Source organism: Marmota monax, unplaced genomic scaffold (genome assembly GCF_021218885.2).
Source record: "Marmota monax isolate L192 unplaced genomic scaffold, Marmota_monax_Labrador192_F-V1.1 WCK01_AAM20220418_F8-fsc00021, whole genome shotgun sequence".
In the NCBI taxonomy this organism is placed as follows: domain Eukaryota; kingdom Metazoa; phylum Chordata; class Mammalia; order Rodentia; family Sciuridae; genus Marmota; species Marmota monax.
The window spans coordinates 20,737,256-20,763,124 of NW_026695228.1; the positions used below are offsets into that span (position 1 = coordinate 20,737,256).

The following is a 25,869-nucleotide window of genomic DNA, read 5'->3' on the forward strand; positions in this document are numbered from 1 at the left end:
ACCACGACAGGCCGCGATGTGGTGAGTCCTGCTTTATTCAGAGTCGGCAAGGACCCTCCCCGGCTGCTCCACACCCTCCGGGGGCGCGGGCGAGTCGAGGGGCCAGTGACCAGGGGACGCTCCGGGCTCCCCTGTCTGCTGGGCGCCCGCCCCGCCCTCCTCCGGCAGTGGGGACGCCCGGTCCTCGAGCCCAACTCAGCTTCGGCTTCTTGAACCCCAAGAGGCGACACTGTACAGGGCTTCCTGGACGGCGTGGGGACGGCGGCCACACGATGGCCAAGATTTAGGGGTCCGGTGGCGGGCAGAGCCGTCACCCGCAGTCTGAGGGGGCCACGGGCGGCCACCGGCGCGGCGGGCTCTGGGCTGCCTGGTCCGGGGGGCCGGGGCCGGGCCGGGGCGGCGGCGGCGGGGGCGGCGGGCGTATGGCTTGGGCGACGAGGCCGGGCAGGGCCTGCAGGGAGGTGCCCAGCGCGTCCAGGCGGCTCTCCAGGGCGGCCAGGCGGACCTCGAGTTCCTCCTGCTGGGCGTGCAGCTCGGACACCAGGTCATACATGACGCTCTGGGTCTGCCGGAGAGAGGGGAGCTGAGCGGGTGGAGGAGGGACGGGCACAGGGCAGCGGGGACCCAGCATGGGCGACCTGGGGCTGCAGCTGAGGGGGCGGTGGGGGATGGGCACGAATGCCAGGCTCAGGGCCAGGGGACCTGGAGGGCCCAGGAAGGGTGGCCGCAGCCGGAGGTGCCCTGGGGGTGACCTGGACATATGTAGCCACAGGGGACTTCAGCGGGGGCTCCCAGACCTGGAGGAGGCGCTGGGCTGGGGACAGGGGAGGCTCAGGGCCAGGGTCTGAGGGTTCCTGCTCCACACTGAGCTGGGGAGGGGGCGGGGCCTGATGAGATGGGGGACTAGTCTAAGGATCACAGATCAGGGACGTGTCACTGGAACAATCACTGTTTCAGCAGCTGGTGGGGTGTCCCCGTCACCCCTGAAGCTTCCCCACAACCCAGAAAGGCGCTCCTGTTCACATGGGCAGGAGACGACCCCAGGGACAGTCCCTGGCGCAGATGCCGCTCTGGCCGACAGGTGGCGCCAGAACCTCGCTCTGTGACTCTGACTGACGGGGCCAGGTCACAGTAGAGATCTGAGGACTCCCCAGGCAGCACACAGAGGAGGTCGGGACCTGATCCCTAGGAAGCTTGTCCCCCATGGGTCCCCCTCCACTGCCACCACCCCTGGGTGAGAGGGTGACATCTGCTGGCGCCTGAAGCGGCATCCAGCCATGGACGGATCTTTTGGGCTCTCTGAGGACAGTAAACCTCAGAGTCAACCCCCTTAAATTTAGAATTTACATTTTATTTTTCCATTAGCCAGAAATCTTGGAGACCATTCAAATTTAATATCGAGCCGGCGCCTGTGGCCCCAGCTCCCCCTGAAGCAGGAGGATCACCTGAGCTCAGGTGTTCAAGACCTGCCTGGTCAACAGGTGAGAGCCCCGTTCCAAGACCAAACCAAACCAAAACGTACTGACCAAAAATTGAAGAATATTTTAACTTTTATTATTATTTTTAAAATTAGAAACTCATATAATCCAATCTGGTGAAAGACTTATTTCAAAGAAGGTTTTGTTAAATGTATTTTTGTGAGGAGCGTATGATGAAAGGGTGGGTCAATCTTTTAAAATCCAAATTTCAGGGGCTGGGATTGTGGCTCAGTGGTAGAGCGCTCGCCTAGCACGGGCGGGACCCGGGTGTGATCCTCGGCACCACATAAAAATAAAGGCATTGTGTTGTGTCCATCTACAGCTAAAAAATAAATATTTTTTAAAAATCCAAATTTCAAGGCTGCGGTGAGGCTCACGGGCAGAGCCCCCGCTCACCTGGCGCAAGGCCATGAGTTCCAATTAAAAATAATTTTTAAAGTAATCATATTAGTATTTGAGACAGGTTTCCTGCTTTGTTGCCCAGGCTGGCCTCAAACTCCTGAGCTCAAGTGATCCTCCTGCCTCAGCCTCCGAGGGGCAGGGACTCCAGTCACCCCCCACCCCCCCCGCCAGACACATCAGTCTTTTAAAATAAATCCAGATGCCAGTGTCAACAGGTAAAGATGCCACACGCAGAGGTAGATGCCTAGTGTCTCTCTTACATCAGGGCTACAGAGGACCCTGGTCCCCGGCCAGCACCTGTCCCTCCAGTCCTCCTCTGCCCGCATCCTGCCCCGCCCGCTCACCTTGGCCAGCTCGGCCAGCGTGTTGGCCTGGTCATTCAGCTTCCCTTGTTCAATCTTCACACTGCGGAGCCTGGGGAGACACAGGAGGGTGAGTGGGGACAGGTGGCAGCTGCCGTGGGAATGGGATCCTTCATGCGCCCACCCGCAGTGGCGTTTGGGACATGCATCGGGTCTGCAGGGCGGAGGGCAGCTCAGTTCCCATGCTGTGGCCACTGGCTGAGGTGTCTGCAGGACTGGCCCCAATCAGAACAGTCCCGAGACCCAGGTGAATCTTCACACCAACCCATGGGACAGACATGCACCCTGCCTGCCTCTGAGGTGGGGGTTGGCATGCCCCGCGGGTGCCCATCGCCACCACACACCCCAGGCTCCTGCCACCCCGAGCCCCATGGGTGACTTACTTTTGAGCCCTGGCAGGACCGGCAGAGCAGGAGGAAACCACGAGGCAATTTTACTGTCAGCCCAGCTGAGCCGCCCGCGCCCGACCCCGCCCGGCCCCGCACCCCACCCAGGGCCAAGCTGGGGGTCCCGTGGCAGAGGGGCTGCTGTTGCTCTGCAGGAGGGGCCCAGCCTTGAAGGCTCAGGGCCAGCCCCCAGGCAGGTGCCTGTCCTCGGTCCCTCCCCTCAGCAGTGTCCACACGGTCCTGGCCAAGCGGCCTCGCTGGGCACATCGGCCCGGACCCTGCAGATGGCGTTTCACCCAGAAAAGCTGAGGTATGAGGGGCACAGCCACTGCCCAGCGGCAGGCACCCCAGCAGGATTTGAACCCATAACTGCCCCTTGTTCTCTATGCCCTCGGCCCCTGGACACCTGCCTGTGGGGGCAGCCGATGTGTGTGCTCTCCTGTCCCCACGGTCCCTTCTGTGCTGGTCAGCCCAGGGCACCACGTCAGGGAGCACTCACCTCCCCACACCCCAGACCCAGCACTCCAAGCTCAGCCTTCGTAGGGCCCCCGGCAGGAGACGCCCAGGGAGCCCCAGTCCAGAGAAGCAGAGATGGAAAGTCACCCCCAGCCCCAGAGTTCAGGGCTGGGTGCTGGGGAGCCCCAGGAACAGCAGGAGGCCGCCAGGAAACCCAGACAGCCTTGCACTGGGAATAGTATCCTTGGCTTCTCTGAACTGCCCTGTTTAGGGTGAACCATGTTCTCCCCCAAATTACCCCCACTCCCAGTACCTTAAAATGTGACCAAATAGGAAATAGGGTCTTTGCACGTGTCCTCAGCAAAGATAAGGTCATTAGGGTGGCCCTAATCCATTGTGACCAGTGTCCTTACAGAAAGGGGAGGGGCTGGGGGAGCTCAGTTGAGGAGCACTTGTCTAGCATGCACGAGGCCCTGGGTTCCATCCCCAGCACCACGGAAAAACAAAGCAAAATAAACAAACAAAAACCCCTCCCATGGTAGCCAAGTGCTGTGCCCCGAGCCTGTCGTCCCATCTACTCAGAAGACTGAGGAAGGAGGATTCCTTGAGTCTAGGAGTTCAAGGCCAGCTGGACAACATAGCAAGACCCTGTCTCAAACAGAAACAAAAACAAGAGTCTTACCACAGTCATGTGATAAGGGGCTGCTGCCATCAGAAATCAGTCCAATGATAACAGTAAACACAATAAATGTAAACGGACTAAACTGTCTAGTTAAAAAACAAGGACATCCTGGGTTTGGGCACCCCCCTGACCTCACCCCTCCCCCCCAAAAAAAAGACAGGGATGTAAAAGGCATGAGGAAGTCTTTAGGGTGACAGATATGTTCATATCTTGGCTGTGGTGATAGTGTCATGGCGATAGTATACATATTTTAAAACCAACAAAACTGGGGGGGGGGAGGGGAGGGATAGAGGATACTTAATGGGTTTGATCCCCAGCACGGGAGGGTATAGGAGGAATGACTTCTAATATTCAGGGGCACTGGAGGGCAACTGGCTGACAACCTCTAATTGTGATGTGTCAACATAGCTAGTCACAACACAAGTAAATAACATATACTTTGAGACAGGGTCTTGCCATGTCACCCAGGCTGGCCTTGAACTCCTGGGCTCGAGTGATCCTCCCGAGCAGCTTGGGACCACAGATGTGGACCACCAGGCTCACGAGGAAATGAAAACCACTCGAAGAGATGGATATAACAATTACCTTGACCTGGTCTTCACACATACACACAGGCATGGAAACATCACACTGTACCCCGTAAGTCTGAACAATTATTTCTGTCAAGATTTTGAAAATATGAAAAAGCCAGGCGTGGTGGTACACACCTATGATCCCAGCAACTTGGGAGGCTGAGGCAAAAGGATCGCCAGCTTGAGGCCAGCCTCAACAACTTAGTGAGACTGTCTCTCAATAAAAAAAAAAAGGCCTGGGGATGTGGCTCAGTGCCCTTGGGTCCAATCCCCAGAACCAAAAAGTAAAAATAAACAAACAAACAACATTGACTTCATCGTTTCTTTTACTTTCTTTGGAAGTGGAAATCGCACTGTTGTTCACGTGTTCTTCTGTCCCAGAAAGTAAAGCTTTCTCCGAAACACTCAGCTTCCCTGTTCAGCAGAACTGAACATCAGGACAGAGACCATCTGGCCCCATGGCCTGAAATATTTACTACTTGTCCCTTTACTTGGAAAAACACCCTTCCTGGCGACATTTCAGATCCACCTGAGGAACTGAAGTTCATGCTGCACCCAGGACATCCAGTAACTGCTATTGGAAGTGGTCTGTGAGCTTTTTTTTAAGCTCCCTAAGTGACTCTAATGAGTGGCCAAGGATGAAACCCACTTGATTAAATAATTCCTGAGGCCAAGGGACAACAGAAGTAATCAAGTAGTTTCTAATTACGCCACACAACCTCACAGATCGGATCACACATTTCATTCCAAGCTTCCTGGGAGGCAAAGCAAAAAGGGAAAATAGTTTCAAAGCCAAAACATTCAACCATTCTTGTTATCCCAGAGAATAAAGTCTGCTTCCTCCACTTATTTTGGGTGGCTTCTGTGACTCATCTGAGGCAACTGTGGTGGCTGGTGCCTGGCCGGTCGCTTGCCACCCCCCCCCATCTTCTTATCCTCCCCAGCACAGGAATGGCAGGTCCCAACCAACTGACCACTTGGCGTGGAGGGGACCCATGATGAGGCCACGGTGAGCTGCCTGGCCTGGCCCTTGGCCCCCTCCTGGGGGCCACAGCTGCCTCTAGGCCCGGCAGCCTGGGAAACATGAGCGGGAAAGTTGCTGGACTTACTGATGGATGGCTTGGAGGAACTTACGCTGGTGTTTCCGAACCCGGGCTTGGTCTGGCTTCTTCACCAGCCTGGTGTGTTTGTAGATGAGCCACGTCTCCCTGAGAACATTAGCAGCGGCATTTTTTACCTGGGGTCAGAAAAAGAAGTTTTTCAGAGTAGGTAGAAAACCAGGGAAGGTTCTAGAAACCCCCAGGAACCCCCCCCCCAGGACTGGAGTCCCTGGAATGTCAGGCGGGGCTGTGCGAGTGGGAACCTCAGCACAGTGCATCCGCCCGTTTTGATATCGCCTTGACATTTTTCATACGAGGGGTTGAACCCAGGGCCCTCTACCAGGGAGACATGTCCCCAGCTCTTTTTCATTTATATTTTGAAACAGGGTCTCACTACAGTGACCAGCAATCCTCCTGCCTCAGCCTCTCGAGTAGCTGGAATTTCGGGCATGCGCCACCATGCCTGGCTGAGGCCGCCCTCATTCTCTGTAGGGGGACACTGAGGCACAGAAGGTCAATCTGCAACCTGGCCAGGTCAGAGAGCACGCACATGGCACCAGAGGCGGGGTCCCAGGATCCGTGCTTCCCTGTCTGGCCTGGCTGGGCACGAGGGTGGCTCCCCAGGCCGCCGGCTGGGTCTGTGCACAGCGTGTAATCGTGCGCACTGCGGGCAGGGCTCGCAGTCTGACCCAGGCAGGGCGGTGACTCAAGGGTGCCTAGGCGCGCCCGCTGGTGCGGGGAAAGGCGAGCAGGAAAGGAGGCCGTGTCCAGGGCTGGGGTCCTCACCCGCTTGGTGAGCTGAGTGTCCATCATGAAATTATGCACGTGCTTTTCAGCCTTAGTGAGCTCCAGCTTCCGGGCCACCACCGCCACCACGAGCGCCGTGCAGCCAGCCCCCTGCAGGCAGAGCGAGGGGCACATCAGCCTCCAGCCCCAAGGTCGCCTCCTCCTCAGGAGGCCTGCCCTGTTCCACCCCTGCTGGGCGGCGCCAAACCCGAGAGGGTGGTAGATTCCCCTCTGGGAGCCCAGGCGGCCTCCGGAGCCCACGAAGAGCTCGAAGAGCTCGTTCAGTCCCCAGCCACGCATTCTTCTCCCCTCCAGGCAGAGGGGGACTGAGACTCAGAGGAGAAAGGAGCAAGAAACAGACCTGCAGGCCACGCCCACAGCCACGCCCACAGCAGCAGGAGGATTTGGAAGATTTTGTTCAAGGCTTCGGGGTCTTGGACAGGAGACGAGCCGACATACACAGAGCCACCAAACAGGGTCAGAAGGTCAGGCTGGGGCTCAGGGCATTTGCGGGAGGGGAAAGGCAGAGGGGGCCCAGGAAGAATGGGAGCTCCCCTGTGGCGGTTGGGGACTTGCTTGTGGCCCCCCTACTTGCTCAGGGCAGCCAGGGAGACGGGGAAGGGCAAGGCCAAGGTGGGAGGGAGACAGAGGAGAGTGACACAGGAGTAGAGGAATGGGGGGGCAAGTTCTGCCACCGAGAAGCAGGGGACAGGGAACCTCAGACACCCAGGGGTGTCGCAGGCGCAGGGAGGCAGGTGGTGGTGGGGGGCTGAGGCGGCAGAAGGCACCCATGACTGAGCCACCAGCTGCTTCCTTCTGCCACTGCCCAGTCACAGGCTGGGAGCAGGGAAAGGACCCTGAGGGTGGGGGCCAGGACGGCTGAACGTTTCTCTGGGGATAGAAGGAAAAACATTTATGGGAAGGAGCGGGGAAGGGCCAGGACATTATCAAAAAAGTCCTGGATGGGTTTGAATACCAACATGCCAAGCCTGGGTGGGTGGGCAAAAGGGGAAGCAGGGGCTTCCCACCTGGGCCAGAATGAGGGTCTAGAGAGGATGCAGAGGCCTCTTCTCAGGAAAATCTCTGTCAACAGGGAAAAAGCAATTTGCTGGGAAACTCTGGAACACTATGCAGCCAGGAAAAAGGACAACTGAGGGATCCATGTAGAAGCACATGGGCGCTTCACAGATACAGTCTAGACATGATGTTGGCCAATCAGTGTCAGCTTCCAGAAGGCCAGGCTGGGGTGCCCTGAAGTTTAAGAACAAGAATCTCATAGATGGTGCTGGAAATTGGAGTCTGTGAGGCAGCGAGCACAAGGAGATGCGCTTGGGTAAAGATGGAAGGGGGAGAGGGTTGATAGAAGAGGGAGAAAAAGACCTGGCTGAAACGTCCAGGTGTGGCTTCATGTGACCCCTAAGGCTGAATGGAAAGGGCGGAGGGCCCTGGGTTCTGTGCCCACCACCGAAATCCAAAAAGTCCACCATATAGACCTGAGTGACCAGTTCCATGTGCATTGGGGCAAGGGCAGGGAGCAGGCTGCAGGGTAGACACAGAACTTTCTGGAAGGAGCTACGCTGACGGCCACGCCCATTAAGGGAACGTGGCTTCTCCACTTCATCCTGGCCCCCCTGGGTTCGAAGTCCTCCTGCTGCAGCTGCCTGGGGAGGGGAGGGGGCACGGTCTCCCGCTTTCCCCCTGGACTCCAGGATGAAGTGCAGCGTCCACACCGCGTCCCTCCCTCCCCAGAAGCGCGTACAGCCAGTTTGGGGGGGGGGGCGAGTCCGCTCGCAGCAGAAGCGAGGCCTGGGCTCCCGGCGGGCGGCCAGCAGGGGGTGAGAGGCTGGGGAGAGCGGGAGGGAAGGGAACAGAGGGAGGGGGCGGCGGCGGGGGCGGGAGGAAGGAAGAGCACTTGTGGAGGAGATGAAAGACACTTGGCGGAAAAGAAGGTTCCAGAAGGAGGAGATGATAGAAAGGAAACGGATGATGGAATCAGGGAAAAGAGGACGCCCACGCCCACGAAGGCGGATTGAGAAGCCCAGGAGAGCGGGAGGCTGCTGGCCCGAGTCCACAGACGTGCCGCAGTGGGGAAGCCACACAGGGTCCTGGGCTTCTGGAAGCCCGCCAAGGATGGGGACAGGGCGGGGCTGTGACCTCCAGACACTGACGGGCTGCCCAGGGCATTCAGGCTTCCAAAGCATAAATGAGCCTAGTTTTTGTAGCAAGAGGACAAAGTGGCACAGAACAAGCTGGGAAACCAAGGCCCCGAAGGCTCCGGTTCCGTGCCCCGAACCAGGGCTATGAATAAACTGGGCTACAGAGAATAAGGGGGCAAAGATGATACTCCGCTCAGAGTGGACCTCAGCTCCTGGAGGGAGCTACTCAGCCAGAGCCGGAAGAGCCCACTGAGAGACCCCAAGGCCTGAGGGTGCAGATGTCACACGACAGGAGAGGGAATGGGCTGGCAGGACCTCAGGGCTCTGGAGGGGGGGCTCTGGGCAGGGCAGAGGCAAGGGCGGGGCTGAAGTGGGGTGTCTCTGGCCCTCACCATGATGCCGGTGAGCAGGCACACGCCCTTCCCGCAGTAGGTGTGGGGCACCATGTCACCATAGCCAATGGAGAGGAAGGTGATGGAGATGAGCCACATGGCCCCCAGGAAGTTGCTGGTCACTTCTTGCTTGTCGTGGTACCTGGGGAGCAGGGGTGGGGCTGCCATCAGTTCACGGTGATGTCTCGGCCCGTCACACCCCTGGGGCAGGGCCGGGACTGAGGGCACCTGCCCACCTTGCCCACCGGCTGCACCAGGCCCTGACCTCGGCCACAGGGAGTGGGTCACTCCGGGGCGTGGTTCTGCTGGGGGCAGGAGGCAAGGGCGCCCACAGCCTCCTTCCCTCCCTCTCTCCCAACCCTCCCCCTTGCCGGACACCCAAGCTGCTGCTCCCCAGCCCTGGTGACAGGACAAAGAAGGGCCCAGGTGAGGGTGCACCTACACACGTGCACACAATCCCTTTCCCAACAGACACACACACGGGGACACAGGTGGCTGAGGGTGCCAGAAGCAGCAAGGAGTGAAGGCAAGGATTTAGGTGAGACACCAGGAAGAACTTCCTCAGCCGGCGAGGCCCCGGAGAAGGAGAACTATTGGACAGGCCAGCGGATGGAGCCCAGGACTTAGGAGAAGGAAAGCCAATACGCAGGGGAGGCACCAAGGCCTAAACCCGGGGTCTTGGGTTTGAGAAGAAGGGGGCAGGTCACTTGGCACAGGGGACAGGCCTGGGGCTATAGTCCGGTATCCAGGAGAACAATCCCCAAGAACTTAGAAAGGACACAACTTTGTCCCAGTCTCAGCCAGGACTGGGGCCCCAGCCACAGGGGTTCAGAGGCACATCTGTGGCCGACTCAGGGTAGGGGCTGGAGGTTGGTTCTCTGGGTCTGGAGCAGCGTGGAGGCCTGTCTGCTACCCTTCACCTCCCGGACAACTCTGGATGTCCAGTTCCAACCGACAAGACTGCTGTCAGGGAGTCAGGGGCCCTTCCGCGCTGACCTCGGCCTTCCCAGCCTCCAGAATTAATTGCCCCCAATTAAAGTCAGCAGCCGGCTGGGGAGACGGGAGGTGGGGACCCCTAGGCCGGCGGGGCACAGGGAGGTTTGGAAGGAGCAGTTGTGCTGGACACAGCCTGGGGACAGGGGTCTGGGGGAGGGAAGGAGGTGGAGGCCTCCCGAAGGGAAGCTGGGCGGATGGAGCCCCCTGATCAGCTGTTTGGGGGTCTCCAACCGCCGAGGCTTGGATGCTTTTCAGGGCCCCTCCAGTCTGGGCTTAGGCTGCTCACGAGGTGGGGGATCAGAGACAGAACCCCGTCTTACACAGAGGCATGAGTCCCAAACTGCCCCAGCCTCAATGGGGGTGAGGGGGGACCACCAGCACCGCGGCCCCAGGAGCCAGGAGGGTGGGGGCGGAGGCAGGTGAGGCCACGCCCACTGGAGCATGAGGCCACGCCCACTGGAGCATGGGGGGCTGCTGCCGAGAACCCCAGGGGCAGAGGCGAGGAGCATGCAGGAGGCGGGGTGGGGCCAGCAGCGGGGGCAAGCATCATTGCTGGGCTCAGAATTTAGGATTGGCTGCCCTTGGCCCTGCCCCGTCCCCACCTCACCTGGGGGAGAGGCCTGCAGGGAGTCAACTTGGACCTCAGGGACACCTGACCATGGGCCACCCCAGACCTACTCCTGACTCACTCCTGTCCTGATGGGTGGGGATGGGCTCCGGGACTGGCACCGGCACATCAGGGGTCCAAGAAGACCCCTGCAATGACTCCCAGATGGCAGACGATCCCCAGAGGAGCTGGCCCCGGCCACTGTGAACTAGCCATCGGGTCTGAGAGGGGCTGCAGGAGGGGTAGGGCGAGCCCCTCTTGGACAAGGAAGCCCAGGACAAGTCCTGTTGCCCTCAGAGACTCAGTTTCTTCATCTGTAAGTTGGGCTGATGGTCTGCCGCCATCCAGGGCTGTCCAGACCCCACAGAAGCCCTGAAGGCCGGGTGACCCCAACCCACTAAGCACTCAGGAGGGGGCTTCAGAGCCGTCCAAACAGGACGCTTCTCCAAGCGCCTTCCTCAGGCGAGACAAGGACCCAGGCTCAGAGAAGATGGCCTCCAGCCAGCGGGGGGTGCCCCCAGCTCCCCTGGGCAGCGCTGGCAGCCCCGCTGACCCTCACTCGGTTGTCGGCAGCTAATCTTAAATTCCCAGCAGCGGGGCCGCGCGGGGGCTGCAGCTCTGAGCGCGCTGAGCTCGGCCAAGGGCGGGACTCACATGTTCTCCCTACAGTCCGGCAGGGCGGGCAGAGGGAGAAGGAAAGCTGGTTACCGTGGGGGCAGGGGAACAGGGGCGCGGGGTGTCCCTGTCCCGCTGCGTCCTGCTGCCTCTGCCACCCTGGCCAGAGGTCCCGGAGGAGCACGGGAGGCCTGCGGAGGGGAGGTGGGGAGAGCGGGAGCCCCGCCCACGTTGGGGGAGGAGCCAAGGGTGGCCCAGGACACCCCCTCCCCACAGCTGGGATGAAGGTCCTCAGGAATGAGCATTGAGACCACAAATGGGGCCAGGGGGCACCACAGGGCTCTGGGGAAGGGTGATGAGTGGAAGCCAAGGTCACGGGAGCCGTGGATGGGGGGGGACCGAGGCCCGGGTCCCCAGCCCTCCCGCTCGGCCTGGCGGCCTGGGGCGCACCTCTCACACACGCGCACGGTCCAGGCCGCGATGATCCAGGAGGAGATGCTGAAGACGAGCAGCACGGTGCCCGGGCAGATGGTCATGAGCGTCTTCATGACGAAGCGCGTGTTGAAGGTGATCTTGTTGAGCGCCCCGATGCTGCGGCTCGAGGCGTCCGTGAAGATCTTGCTGTGCAGCAGCATCACGCGGCCCAGCAGGTAGAGGCGGAGGAACATCGGGATGGACAGCAGCACGTCCACGTCGGCCTCGGCCACCGACGGCGCGTACGTGAAGGCCAGCCGCGCCGTCCACGTGAAGCGGTAGTGGCCGGGCACCGGGTGGATGGCGCACACGGCGAGCTCCAGCGAGATGAGGAAGACGCGCTCGCAGGTCATGGCGATGCGCCAGTCATCCGCGCCGTTGTCCACCATGAACAGCTGCCGAGAGCGGACGCAAGGAGGACGGTGGGTCCCGGACTCGCACCCAGGTCCCACCCCCAAGAACGCCCTTGCTAGGAAACCCAACCCAGCCTCAGGTTCCCAAGAAAAGTCAGAAGCGTGGCCTCAGAGGACGCTCCCTAGTTCTCAGCTCTGGCCAGATTCAAACTGAACTTCACATGGGCCGGGCACGTCTGCCACCTCAGAGGCTCGGGAGGCTGAGAAAGGAGGATCGCAAGTTCAAAGCCAACCTCAGCAAAAGTGAGGCACTAAGCAACTCAGCGAGACCCTGTCTCTAAATACAAAATAAAAAGGGCTGGGGAGGCGGCTCAGTGGTTAAGCGCCCTGGTTCAATCCCTGGTTCCAAAACAGAACAAGATCAAAAACACACAAAGACCTACGCTAACAAGACCGGTGTGTGGACAGGAGAGGAGGAGACCAGGGATGACAGTGAACACATGAGAAACCACACGAGGACATGGCGACAGAACGGCCATTTATAAGGCAAGAAGAGCGGGCCCAGGGACCCACCCCCTGCTGGTCCCTTGATCTTGAACTTGTGGCCTCCAGAACTGCGAGAAGACCCATCTGTGTAGTTTAGGCCATTCCACTTGTGGTATTTTACTTATAGCAGCCGCACCGAACTCACACAGATTTTGATTAACTTATTAATATTGTGAGGTTTGATTTATATGAAACGTCCAGAGGGGGCGGATCCAGAGACAGAGAGCATGGCTGCCAGGGGCCAGGGAGGGGGTGGGGAGTGACTGCTGATGGGGATGGGGTCTCCTTCTGGGATTTTGGAAATGTTCTAGAACTAGATAGAAGTAACGTTTACATAACATTGCAAATGCCCCTGAACTGTTCCTCTTTAGAATGGTTACAGTCATATTATATGAATTTTACCTTAGTAAAAAATATCTAGTGGGATGCAGTGGTTCCCACCTACAATCCTAGCTACTGGGGAGGCTGAGGCAGGAGGATCACAAGTTTGAGACCAGCCTCAGCAACTTAGCGAGGCCTTAAGCAACTTAGTGAGACCCTGTCTCAAAATAAAAATATAAACAGGGCTGGGGATGTGGCTCAGTGGTACACTACATGCCTAGCATACACAGGACACTGGATTCAATTCCCAACAGTGCCAAAAATAATAATAATAAAATTAAATAAATAAAATCAAACAGGAGCAAGTCAGGGGTGTGGCTCAGTGGAAGAGTACTTCCCTGGCACACGTGAAGCCCTGGGTTCCATCCACAACACAAGAAAGACAGTCAGAAAGATAGACAGACTGATGACCTTAGAAAGAGAGGAAATTGGAGACTGGGGGTGTGGCTCAGTGGTAGGGCGCTAGGCCCTGGGTTTGATTCCCCAGTACTGCCCAGAGGGAGGGGGCAGTTAGACAGATGCGCACAGAGAAAATGGCATGTGAGCTTCCAGACCAGTGACGCATCCACAAGCCAAGAGTACCGAGACTGCAGGGGCACCAGAAACCAGGAAGGAGGCCTGGAGTGGCCCCCACAGACCTAAGGAGGAGCCAGCCCTGCTGAGGCCTTGGTCTTGAACCTTCAGCCTCCAGGACAGGCAGAGGGTGCATCTGTGTTGAGGGCACTCCGTGTGGGTCTCTGCACCGGCTCCCTGGCTCATCAATACAGAGGTGCACCCTTTCTATTGTACAAAGGCTCTATGTTTCATTTTGGTTATCCATCCATTCACTGAGGGACCTTGGTGTGTGTGTGGGGGGGTGCGTGTGGGGAGTGGTACTAGGGATTGAACTCAGGGGCACTTGACCACTGAGTCCCATCTCCAGCCCTATTTTGTATTTTATTTATTTAGAGACAGGGTCTCACTGAGTTGCTTAGGGTCTTGCTAGGTTGCTGAGGCTGGCTTTGAACTCCTGATCCTCCTGCCTCGGCCTCCTGAGCCGCTGAGATTTCATTAAGGGAAATTCATACATGGTTTCTACTTTCTGTCTGTTGTGAAAGATGGTCTTATAAACATTTGTGTGGATGTTGATTTTTGTTTCTCTTGGGGGGTGAACCTAGGAGGGGGATTGTTAGGGGCCAGGGTAACCTCCTGGTTAGCTAGAATCCGCCCTCCACACCTGAGTTCCATATCGCACAGTCAGCCACCCACGGACTGAAAATATTTTGAAAAAAAAAATCCCATCTGTACTCTTTTTCTTGTCACGATTCCCTAAACAACACAGCGCATGCACGTTTATGTTGTGTTAAGTGTTCTCGGCCATCTAGAGATGATTTAGAGTCCAAATGAGGTCATCTGCAGGAACTTGAGCGTCCTGGGGTTTGGGTATCTGTGGGGGTCCTGGCACCAATCCCGCAGGGATCCCCAGGGCTGGCTGTATTGGAGGAACTGACAGACACCTGTCCCCAACAGCCAGCCCCCAGAGACACGTGCACATGGCACAGATGGAGATTTCCCACTCACGCGTTCTGCCAGTCTGCCCTGGAGCTCAGGGGTCTGAGGCGAGGGCAGGAGCCCAGGCCGGTGCTGCCCACCGGGCGCCGAGGGGCCTGAGCTGGCTCCACAGCAGGAGGCCAGCGCCAGGCCCAGCGACTCTTCCTATTGGGAAGGACATCGGGTGCCTCCCAATAGAAACAGAGCCTGCTTCCAGGGCTGCGAAAGCCACCAGGAGGCCACCAGGGCCATGAAGCTCACTGTGTCCCAGCCCCCTGGCTCCGCCCTCCTTCACCTCTCCACCATGAAAGTCAACAGGCAGGCAGACGCGTTGCAGGGAGGGGGTGACGACGCGGTGACTCTCCATTGAGAACTTTGGTTTTTGCCAAGGAGACTATTTGTCCTGTGTGTCCTGGGGAGCGGGGGCCCCAGCTGGGCTGACCGGGGGACTCTGGGGCCCAGGGTGAGGAGGCACTGACCTGGATCTCCCGGGCGTGGTAGAGGACCACGAGGCCCAGCAGGATGGCGGTGGACAGGCTGATGAGGCATTTCAGGGCGAACGAATAGAGCGAGTCCTGGGGAGAGGGAGAGGGCGCTGGGGGGGCTCCCAGGCACCACCCCACCAGGCCCCTGGGGACAGCAGCTGGCCAGAGGGGGCTCCTCCCCATGGCCGCCCCGGTGCCCGCTGAGCCTCCATCTCCTGAGCTGCCTGTCCCGGCCTGGTCTCACTTGGGTCCTGTGTTTATAAGGCCTGGTCCCTTATGGCCCCGGGATGTCGCGAGGCCTGCTGGGCCATGGACTGGCACCTCCGTCTGCAGGCCTGGCTCCCTCCAGCCCCCGTCACTGGGCAGACAAGCCCTGGTTTCTCTCTGTTCTCACACCCGCTTGGTGACACAGAGGACTCACAGAGCCAGGCTGGTGACACAGCGACCACTCTAGACGGGGAGGGAGCGTGGCCTGAGCCTAGCCCAGCCTTCCCTGGGGTCCCCCTCGCCAGCTCACCCGGGGAGCAGCAGAGGGAGGGGCTGGAGCGGCACAGGGAGCCCCAGGGTCCCCTGCATTCCCCGCCCGCCTCCCTGGGGGCCCTGAGGTGCCTGGGCGGGGGCTGTGCCTACCTTGGTGTACACCCCCCAGGACAGCTCGGTCTCCGTCACCATGACGACGATGCCAAACATGCCGAAGATGAGGGCGTAGTCACTGAGCCGTTTCCTCTTCTCAAAGAGGGCCCTGCGGTGGCCCAGGCGGTGGCCCACAGTCGGGGTCTTCCCAGGGCCCCTCCGCCTGCCTGCTTTGTCCTCCTCCTCCTCCTCCCCCTCCTCCTCCTCCTCCTCCTCCTGGTCCTGGGGCTGCCCCCGGGGGCTGCCTGGTGAGAGCCTGGACGGCTCGCTCTTGGCCACCACCACCTGGAGGCCGGGGCTGGGCGGGGGGTGCAGGGGGCGGCCTGCTTCAGGGTCCAGAGGGTCTCGGCCCAGAACACCTGGCCCGCTGCCCAGCGGCCGCCCCACACTACCATTGTGGCTGTGGCCGTTCATGACCACCTGGCTGCCGGGGCTGGACTCCCTGCAGGCCACCCGGAGCCCGGCATGGCTCAGTGGCTGGGCTCCTGCGCTGACCTGCGGAGAGCAGAGGGACTTAGTCACAGGAAGGCCTTGGTGACTGACCAGAAGAGCAGGGATCAGCACCACCGTTCCAGAACATTCGAAGGAAGGCACAGGCCACCTCGGGAGGCTCAGAATGCCAACATGTGGGTCACCATCCAGAAACATCAAGTCAGCCTGTGGCCTCTCGGCTTGGACACCCCCACCCCGCCCAGCGCCGTCATTTGCTAAACCAAACTCCTTACTGCGGCCAAGAGGCCCTCTGTGCTCAGCCTTCTGCCCACCCCACCCCAGGCTCACTCCCTCCCAGCCACGCCGGCCTCCGCATGACCCCAGCAAGTCCTGCTCTGAGCCTTTGCAGGGGCTGTGCCCTCTGCCCGGGACACCAAACAGCAGACCCTTGCCTGCTGACTGTCTCCATCCCCAAGGACGCAGCTGGCACCCAGTGAACACCCGCTGGACGCTGCGAGCTGGCGCTGCCATCAGGGGTGCCTGGGAGCAGAGACGCAGCATATGGGGAGGACGTGGTTCTGATCCAGGTCAGCCCCCCAGACTTCTAGATGGAGACTTTGGCTCCTCGCCCCAGACTTTCCAAAGGCCTGCGTGTGTTTACGCAGCTCAGGTGAGGCCTGGGCCACATCAGAGACCAAGGCTGTGGCCACAGAGACCCCGAAGCTCCCTCTGCCTCGGCAGGTTCCAGGACCAACCCTCCCTGCCAGCCCGCTGTCTCACACCCTCACCGGCACACCCTGCGGCCACCTGGCCAGGGTTTATTGAGCATCTACTATGTGCCGTGCCTCAATCTTCATGCAGACGTCTGCCCTCACCCTCACATATACCCCAGAAGGGGATCCTGGGCTTGGCCAGTCTTAGGGATGGAGACCCCGAGGCACAGCACTATGAAGGGACAGATTCTGCCTCGGCTGCCTGGTGGGATTCAGGGGACACAGGCTGGAGCTCCTCTAGATGCCAGGCCTGGGTCAGGGAGGTGGGCAGCAGCTGTGCCTATAGGCACAGTCCCCACTCCCACTGGGGTGGCCGATATGGAGACCATCAACTCAGGACACACCAAGATGAGCCCGACTGTAGGGGGAGACAGGGCGGCCTTGCCCACCACCCACCACATTCCACGTGTGCCCTCGTCCAGCAGCCCCCACAGGGGTCTGTCCCCTCCACCAGGTATCTCCAGATGCTGGTGCCATCCCCTCGTGGCCAGCCAACCTCGTAAAGCCTGTCCCCATCCCTGCCTCCGCCCACACTCGGCCGGGCAGGCTCAGCTCAGCGGCCCCTCCCGGCCCTGGTTTCTCTGTCAACACAAACTCTGGGACCCCCGCTCTCTACGCTGAGGCCACCACCTTCCAGGTGGGCAGGAGCTCATCCTGACCCTACGTCCTGCCTTCACCCGAGGGCAGGGGGCAAAGAGACCCCAGGTGCCCTTCCACGTCCCCTGAAGGTGCAGAAGGTCTCCACCTGGGCTGGGGAGCACAGGCAGGCAGGAGAGGCGGGTGGCCTGGCAGACAGGACCCAGAGGGGGCGGGGGCCTGCAGAGGGCCGCTGCAAACGACCTTCCAAACGCACCGATGAAGAGGCAATTTGAGATGTGACTCAGCCACCCGACGCCTGGGCCAAGTTCAGCGGTGTATCTGCCATGTTCCTCCTCGCCTGGCAGCCGCGTCCTAAGGTGCCCTGGGCAGGGAGGGGGCAGCGGGGGGCGGGGAGGAGGGAAAATATGACAGGTGGCTTCTGAGAAGGCAGAGGGTAGAGGGCTTTCCCTGGGCCCCTTCTGTGGACAAGTGCCAGGGCTCTTACTGTGTTTCAAGCCCTTGATCAGAAAGATCACATTTCATCCCTACTGCCACCCCAACAGGGCAGGTGACATGCCTGTTCCCATTCTACAGATGAGGTAAAAAGCTCAGAGAGGTTGAGCACACTGCCCAAGGTCACACAGCCAGGAAGGGCAGGCACCAGGTTGGTGCCATCCAGAGGTGTCAGGATCTGTCACGGGAAGAGGGAATCAGCCTGGCCTTGCCCCAGAGAGGCCACAAGCTGGGAGACAACGGGTGGTGAGTTCCGGATCCCTCCCCCGGCCTCAGATGAAGAGAAGGACAGAGTGTCTTTTCTGAGAATCCCCCTGGAAAAGGGGCAGCCCATTTCTAAAGGCTGGGAAGGACCAGAGGCGCTGGGGACGAGGCCTCACTCTTGCAGGTACTCTTCCCCCTCCCCCGGGGGTGCCTGGACACCACAGTCCTAGAAACTCCTCAAAGCACCAACCAAGGCTTGGAACTATGAAAGGTGTTTCATCCCTTTGTTTTTATTTCTGTGGTGCTGGGGGTTGAGCCAGGGGCGCTCTAGCACTGGGTACAGCCCCAACCCTGCTTTATTTTTAATTATTATCTTTCTACACCATTCCTTTATTTTATTTTCTATTTATTTTTATGTGGTGCTGAAGATTGAACCCAGGGCCTCGAATGTGCTAGGCGAGGGTGCTACCACTGAGCCACAACCCTAGCCCCCTTTTTTTAAGTTTTTGAGACAGGGTTTTGCTAAGTTGCGCAGGCTGGTCTCAAACCTGTGATCCTCCTGCTTCAGCCTCCAAAGTCTCTGGGATCAGAGGCATGGCTGCTGCACCCAGCAGGAGGGTGTGTTTCAAGTTCAAGGCCCCAGTTTCACCACTGAGGATCCCCATAAGGTAGGAGGAGCACCCTGTGGACTGCACTTGGATTTGAGCACCCTGGGCATTTAAGAATTGTTGAATGTGTCTGGTCACAAGACCCCTGCTCCCTGAAGGCTCGGGCCCAAGAGACACACAGACTTTTGGGAAGCTGGGGGGCGGCGGGGGGGAGGGCCCAGGAGGGCTCTTGAGAAAAGCAGGGAGCAGAGGAGCTGGCCCACCTAAAGTCATGAGGGAAGAAAGACAAAGCCAGCAGCCCCCAGAGGCCTTTTTACAAATGATGGGCTGGTTGAAGCAGCTGCCCAGGAGAACCCTCAGGTGTCCCTACTAAGGGGCAAAGTCACTGCCTCTCTGGAACACCTCTTCTTTAAGGCACCCCAATAGTACTCATCCTGACACCCTGGTCTTGCAAGGGAGTAAGAGACACCTCTTCTCATTCTTAAGAACTGGATCAGGAGGTGTCCCCTGCTCATGCGCCAGTCCTTAGAGCTGGGCCCCCACCCCCACCCCAGTGTTTCCAAAGAGCCAGAGCCACACACGGCAGAAACTTCCAGGACGCGCAGGCCTGTTTTGAGTCCCAGCCAGGGCAGCCCCAAGGCTGCGTGTCCCTGTGGAGGGTGAGGAAGGACCCTGGGGACCCCCTCAGCCCTCTCAGGACCCTAACTCTGCAAGGTGGGCAGGCTCCACTTGTCCTCCTGCCCTGGGGCACAGGCAGCTCGGAGCTGAGCTGGATGCTGGCTGCCAGCCTGGTCCCCATCACCACCACCAGGAACCTGCCTGCCAGCCCGCAGGGGCCACTCGGTCTGCCCTGACCTCCTCGAGGCGGCCACCCTCACTCACTGCCCTCCTCTCTGATCCTCTCCATCAGCGTCTTCGCTGGGCCCCCAGCTCTGACATTCACATCTGCTGCCACACCTTCCAGGACAGCAGGGGCAGTGCCCTGGGCTGGGTACGGGGACCTGTGCGTCCAGGGAGAACTGGGAGTCTGGGGCTCGAGGACCCTCTGCGAAGCATCCCAACCCTTGGCCCAAGGGCTCAGCCGTGGTGAGGGGATCCTCCTTCCAGTCCCCAAATCATCCCGGCTCCCTGCCAGCCCTGCAAGCTCCCCACCTCCAACGTGTACCGGGCGAGTTCGGAGACTCGCTGCCCTGCGCCCCGCGCCCCGCCGGGCTCCCCAGGACCGGGTCCAGCTCCCACTCCCTCGGCGGAGCACGCTCGTCCCCTCCTCCGCGCGCCCCCTGGCCTCCAGACCCCGCGAGACCCTCCCTCCTGGCCTCTACCCCCAACTCTGTCCCCTCTGGGACCTGGCTCCCTCGCTGGGTACCCGGGGCTGCGCATCGTGGACCCTCCCGCCGCCCCTACGGTCCCACCGTGTACCTGAGGACGACGGTGGGTGGAGGAGGCTGGCGGGGAGAGGGTCCCGCGCGGCCGTGGACCCCCCGGCAGAGGCCGGGGCCGGGGTCGCGGCCGAGACGGGCAGCAGCGAGCGGGCGCTGGGCCCCGGGGCGGCGGGGCCGGGGGCGGCAGCGGCCGGCGCATCCCCCGCCGCCCAGTCTACGGGCCCGGCCGGGGGGCGAAGGCCCGCCCCAGCCCGGAGAGGAGGGGGCGGTGCGACGCGAGCGGCGCCGCCGATTGGCCGATCCCGGCTGGCCCCGCCCCCGACGACCCCGCTAGCCCCGCCCATATTTAAAGATCCCACATTTCGAGGCGCCGGTTCTCCTCTCAGCTCGTGGTCAAGTTCGCACTCTTGCCCCGCGTCACGGAAGGGGCCTTGGCAGAACCACAAGCCCCGCTTGCCACAGCCTTGGAACCTCCTAGCCACCCGTTCCCCAAAATGGGTCCCCTGACTTCAGTGGCCCCTCCAACCTTGGCGTGCCTGGGGGCCCTCCGCACGGCTGCACCACTGGGTGGACAAGTTTGCAGGGACGCCCTCTCCCCAAACGACCTCCACAGTGGTCGGCTCTGCGTAGAGGAGCAGAGGCGGGGGCAGGATGTGGGCAAGTAGGGGGTGCCGAGAAGCCTGCTGCAGCGGGGGGCTCCGGGGTGTCTGCGGTGGGGAGCGGGTAACCGGCTGGAGGACACCTTCTGTGAGAGGGGAGATGCCTGCTCACCTCGGGCTCTCCACCCCTAGACCCCAACACCCATGCCCAGATGGCAGGCGCAGGAGCCCCACCGAGCTGGGATCACCAAGGTGGGGGTCCCCCAAACAGTGTCCCTTCCCCAGGCATTTAGGTCAGTGTTCATTCAACCTTAACGGGGCTCGGGGGACGGAGGTGGGGAACGCTCGGCCTCACTGCCCTGGTCCCCCTGGTCCCTGGCTGTAGGGATGGCAGTGTCTGGATCTGTACCTAGCCTGGGGGTCCCTGGGGCAGCAGCTGGCTCCTCCCCTCTCCCCACACACCCCCATCTGTTTTCCTCCTGGAGCTCTAGTTGGGAACACCTGACTGTAGTTGTCACTGCCTGGGGACAGTGGAGTTTCCTCTCAGAAAAGAGCTGGACTGAAGGAAGGAAGGAAGGAGGGCGGGTGGCCGCTGGGCAGGAGGTGGCAGGGGGGCAGCTGATGGGACCCAGACTGAGCAGGACCAGGTGATGCCTCAGGGCCCAGGGTGGCAGATGGGCCCTGTTCTCTCCTCTCCCAAGCCTGTTCTGGCCACCCTGAGGTGGTGACAGTGTTCAGGGATGTGACAGGAAATGGAGGCCCTGGTGGTCCTTGCCATGTCCACCTAGATGGGGCTGGTTGAGTGCCACCAGGGTAGGTACAAAAACAAACAAAACCCCCGATACTGCCTTGGGGACCTCAGAGGGACAGATCTCAGCTGTGTTGAGGAAAGTCCCTCCTCCCTCCTGAATAGCTGCTCCCTAGCCAGGCCCCCTGTCGCCCCAGTCTCCCCCACCCCTCTTTCTCCTTCCACCTCCAGCCCTCTGCACTCGAAGTCCCTGCCTAGAGGGTGGGAGGGTCCTTCTAAAGCACACTATTGAGAGAGCCGCCCACAGCTCTCCAGGGATCAGGAACACACCCTGCCCTGCACTCCAGGCCCCTGGTCACTGACTGCCTGATCCAGCCCCTGTACAGGTCCTGCTCCACGGGCAGCATTTACTGTGCCCACGGGCTGACCCTGCCCAACCTGCCTGCGTAGGCTGTGGCACTGTCTTCCAGATTCAAGTCTGACATGTAAACATGCCAAAGTTCACAAAAGCATCAGTCACACTCCCCATCCCTCTGGCCCTGCCCAGGCCCCTCACCCTCTGTGCCCACCTTCTCCCTTTGGAAAAAGTCCTTTATTCCCCTTTGGGCCCCTCGAGGGAACAAACTTGGGACAGTTGAGCTGGTGGTCTACTGAGATGGCAATGCTGCCGACTGGACTCCGGCCCCTTGGAGACAGGCCGGCAGTGGGTGATGGGCATTGGGAGTGGACTCGGGTGGGGCCTGCGGGGCCTCTCGGGGCTGTATTCCAGGCAGAGCCTCACATCAGCCTGTGGTTGCACCCAAGGAGCCTGCAAATGAGCTTGGTAGCCAGCCAAGGCACCCCTGGGACTCACACCCGGGGAAATGGCTGTGCACACTGGCTGAGTGTCCTCTGCTCACAGGCAGGGGCTGCTGGAGGCAGCAAAACAGGAAGTCCTTCCTCGGGGCCAGCAATCCCTGGGCAGTGGCCGAGGGTGTGGGTGCAGGAGGCTGGGAGACCCTCACAGGACCTCAGGGACCCAGAGGCAGCAGCTGAGCAGGAGGGGACCTGGGCCCCACCAGCTGTGCCTCCACTGAAATCCTGGAGCCTTCCAGAGCAGCCTGTGGGGAGGCTGTGCCCAGTATGGCCCAGAGGGCAGGGCAGGGCCAGCGTCCCCTCCCTTCTCGCATTCACCATTCATTCACCTCCCTCTGGTTGGTTGTCCCTTCTTCCTTCATTCATGTATCCACCCAGCTCCATCACAGAGCCTCATGCTGGGGACAGAGACCAGACTGTACAAACCACGCTCCTCCTAGAGACCCCTGGAGCTGGCTTCCCTGAGGAGGGGGACAATCCTCTTCAAATAAGGATAGAAAACTAAGAATCCGGAGGGCTGGCGGCGCAACTCCATGGTGGAATGCTTGCCTGGTGTGGCCCGGGGCCCCCTCCCCAGCACCACCAGAACAAACGAATAGAACTTCAGGGCTCAGGCAGGAGGACTGCAAGCTCAAAGCCAGCCTCAGCAACTAAGCGAGGCCGCTCAGAGAGAGCCTGGCTCTAAATACAATATTTTAAAAAGGCTGGGGATGTGGCTCAGAGCCCTGGGTTCAATCCCGGGTACCCTCCTCCAAAAAATTAATATACTCAGATACACCAAGGCACTGGGCAGAGATCCAGTCAAGTCAAGAGAAACAGGACAGGGGCTGAGACCACCAGACTTCAAAGAGCTGGAGACAGTGAGGCCCTGGGGGACCCAGGAGGGTGTACTGGAGAGAGAAGCAGGAGACCATTGGGATGGATTGCAGGGGCAAGCCAGGCAGAGAGTCCCAGGATGGGCAGGAGCCTGGGTGGGGTGACCGAGCAGAATCACCTGCAGGGCTTAGCCCCCTTGGGCACCGGAGGACTGCAGGGCAGGAAGGGGACAAGAATGTGACCCTGTGACACCTTGATTTCAGACTTTGGCTGCTAGAACAAACAAAGCTTGCAGCTGGTACTGGCTGGGGCAGGCAGGGGGCCCAGAGGCCTCGTTCCTGGGTCTCCTGGGATTTAGGAACCTGGGGTTCCTTCTGTCAGCATTTATGAAGCACTTTCTGTATGCAGAAATAGGGCCTGTACTCAGGTGGGGACACCATGGTGACAAAGACACACAAAGAGTCTCTAAATAAATACATAAGACTCTGCTAAGGAGCCTAGAGGATAGGGGCTTTGCTTGTTGCGGGGGGGGGGGGGGGGGGATGCCTAGGGATGACAGACAGGTGGGAGGCCACGCCAGCAGAAGCGAGGAGTCCCCACAGAGCATCTGGGGCTGTCAAAGAGCTGAGAGGCCCTGTCCCTGCCCCAGATATCAAGGTCCCCTCCTTCACACTCAGGCTTGGATGCAGCAGTTACCCCCCCTCCCCCTCCTGGTGGCCCCTACCTGGCCACCTGCCCTGCGTATTCCTCTATGGCTGCACTGGTTTGAAAAATTCAAGTCCTCATTGGAGAAGAACCTCAGACTGTGACCTTATTTGGAAACAGGGTCTTCATAGATGTCCTTAAATTAAGATGAGGTCATACTGGATTCAGGTGGCCCCTAATCTAATGATTGGCATCTGCATAAGAAGGCTGTGTGTAGACACAGACACAGGAAGAAGGCCAGGTGACAACCTGAGGCACAGATGCAGTCCTGTCCCAAGATGCAGGAAGAGGCAGGAAGGATCCTCCCTTGGAGCCTCAGAATGGAATGTGACCCTGTGACACCTCGATTTCCGACTTTGGGCCTCCAGAACTGTGAGAGAATCAATTTGAGTTGTTTTAAGCCACGATTTGTGGTCATTTGTTCTAGCAGCCACAGGACACTCATACAGTGGTGCCGCGCGATGTGCCGGTACCTCTCTGAGTCTCAATTTCCTCAGCAAGGCAGTGAGGCCCCTTGGAGAGCAGAGGGGTAAGCAGTTAATCCCCATTAAATGTCCCAGGCACACAGCAAATGCTCAATGGATGCTTGCAGCTGGCACTGGCCTAATTACTACGTGGACAATCTCAATAGGGACTCCTGGCCGACTCCTCCAGACCCCAGAAGGATCTTTCTTGGTTGCAAATTGCACCGTGTTCCTCTAATTCTGTGCACTCAGTGGCACCCTCCCCCCCCCCCCCTGTGGCCTCCACACAGATCCAGCCTCTGCTGCCGGCTGGCTAACTCCTCCACTCACTCCCCTGCTGGCTCAGGGACACCTCCCCCAGGATGTGCTCCCGGTGTTCCCCAGGCACAACAGACCCCTGCTTTTCCCTCCCTGTGGTCCTTGACCCAAGGCAGAAGCCTGGTCCCAGTTTCCTCGTCCCCAGCCCACTCGAGAAGCCTATTCTGGTCCTGCCCAGCTAACAGCACCAGATGCCTCCAGCCATGGCTCCGACCTTCTGCCACTTCCACTCTGGCCCTGATGGTCCCCACCTTCCACAGCAGTCATGACAGCTTCTGAAAATCCTAAATCACATCAGGCCCCTCCCCTGCTCACAGCCCCTCCATGGCTGCCCAATGCTCTGCAATCAGTTCCCTTACCTCAGCCCCTGCGTTCCTTGCCTGCCAACTTCTCTGCCTTCGCCTCCCTCCACTCTCCCCTTTGATCATTCTGTTCTAGCCGCAGTTACTTTCTCAGTGTTCCTCAGACATGCCAAGCTTGTTCCCACCTCAGGACCTTGGCACATGCTGTTCTCTCTGCTGGGTCTGCCTACCTCTCTCCCCTACCTCTCACTTGGTTTGTTCATCCTCTTCCTCATGGTCATCTCCCCAGAGAGGCCCCTCTGTCCACCTACAGGGAACCTTGCCCTTCCCCTTGAAGAAGCTCTTCTGTGTGTCTACAGGAGACTCCCTTGGTCAATCTCTTTTTATTTATTTATTTATTTATTTATTTTTAGTTCTCGGCGGACACAACATTTTTGTTGGTATGTGGTGCTGAGGATCGAACCCGGGCCGCACGCATGCCAGGCGAGCGCGCTACCACTTGAGCCACATCCCCAGCCCCCCTTGGTCATTCTCATACACCATCATGTTCCATTTTCCTGCCAATACATGTCACTTTCTTAACTGATGCCCCCATGAAATTCCACAAGGACTGACCTGGACCTGTCTCGGTCCTTGCTGTGTCCCCAGTACCCAGCCCAGAGCCTGGCACACAGTAGCCAATTGCCCGGTATTTGTTGATTCACTGAGTGACCATAACATCCCCAGGGGAAGCTCATTGATGACCCCAAACGTCAGGCAGTGTCTGCAGGGGAAAGCAAGTGGAGGCTGTGGGGGCCTTTGGACCTGGTTCAACTCCATCTTTTTCTAGCTGTGTGACCCTAGGTGGACCACCAGACCCTCTGAGCAAGTTCTCTGCTACCCATGATCAGAGTAAACAGGAAGTGACTTTTGAGAGGGGCTCTAGAAAGCAATTGTTGCTATTACTTTTAATATTATATTGTCATCATCTCAAAGGCTGGCAATTTTTCCTGAAGTTATCATCTGTCCAACCCTGGGCCACCCCCAACCCCAAAGGTGACCTGAGGCTCGACTCACTCACCCTGGGTGCAGGGTTCTGTTACTGAGCTGCTGTCCAGGGGTCTTCAGTCCTGCCGGGTGACCGCCCAGCCGCGGGGTGCTGTAGCTGCTGTGCGCGTCCTCTCAGGACCTGGAAGGAGC

At 59.5% G+C, this 25,869-nt stretch overlaps 1 protein-coding gene across 2 annotated transcripts; it reads right to left on the reverse strand.

Moving 5' to 3' along the window:
• On the reverse strand, positions 1 to 25,869 carry Kcnn1 (potassium calcium-activated channel subfamily N member 1). 2 transcript variants are annotated; one of them, XR_009226049.1, is made up of 10 exons: positions 25,751 to 25,869; positions 15,390 to 15,887; positions 14,754 to 14,849; positions 11,441 to 11,859; positions 8,773 to 8,914; positions 6,225 to 6,335; positions 5,473 to 5,575; positions 2,626 to 3,732; positions 2,225 to 2,294; positions 500 to 565 (listed from the first exon to the last, which is right to left on the reverse strand). XR_009226049.1 is itself a non-coding variant. In XM_046437035.2 (9 exons), the coding sequence occupies exons 2-9, from the start codon at positions 15,804 to 15,806 to the stop codon at positions 311 to 313; spliced, it is 1,638 nt and encodes a 545-aa protein (XP_046292991.1). In that variant the 5' UTR covers positions 15,807 to 15,887; positions 19,921 to 20,029; the 3' UTR covers positions 1 to 310. The 2 variants fall into 2 exon arrangements, 1 of the variants encoding a protein (XP_046292991.1); XM_046437035.2 differs by lacking the exons at positions 2,626 to 3,732; positions 25,751 to 25,869 and adding an exon at positions 19,921 to 20,029 and having other exon boundaries at positions 1 to 565; positions 5,448 to 5,575.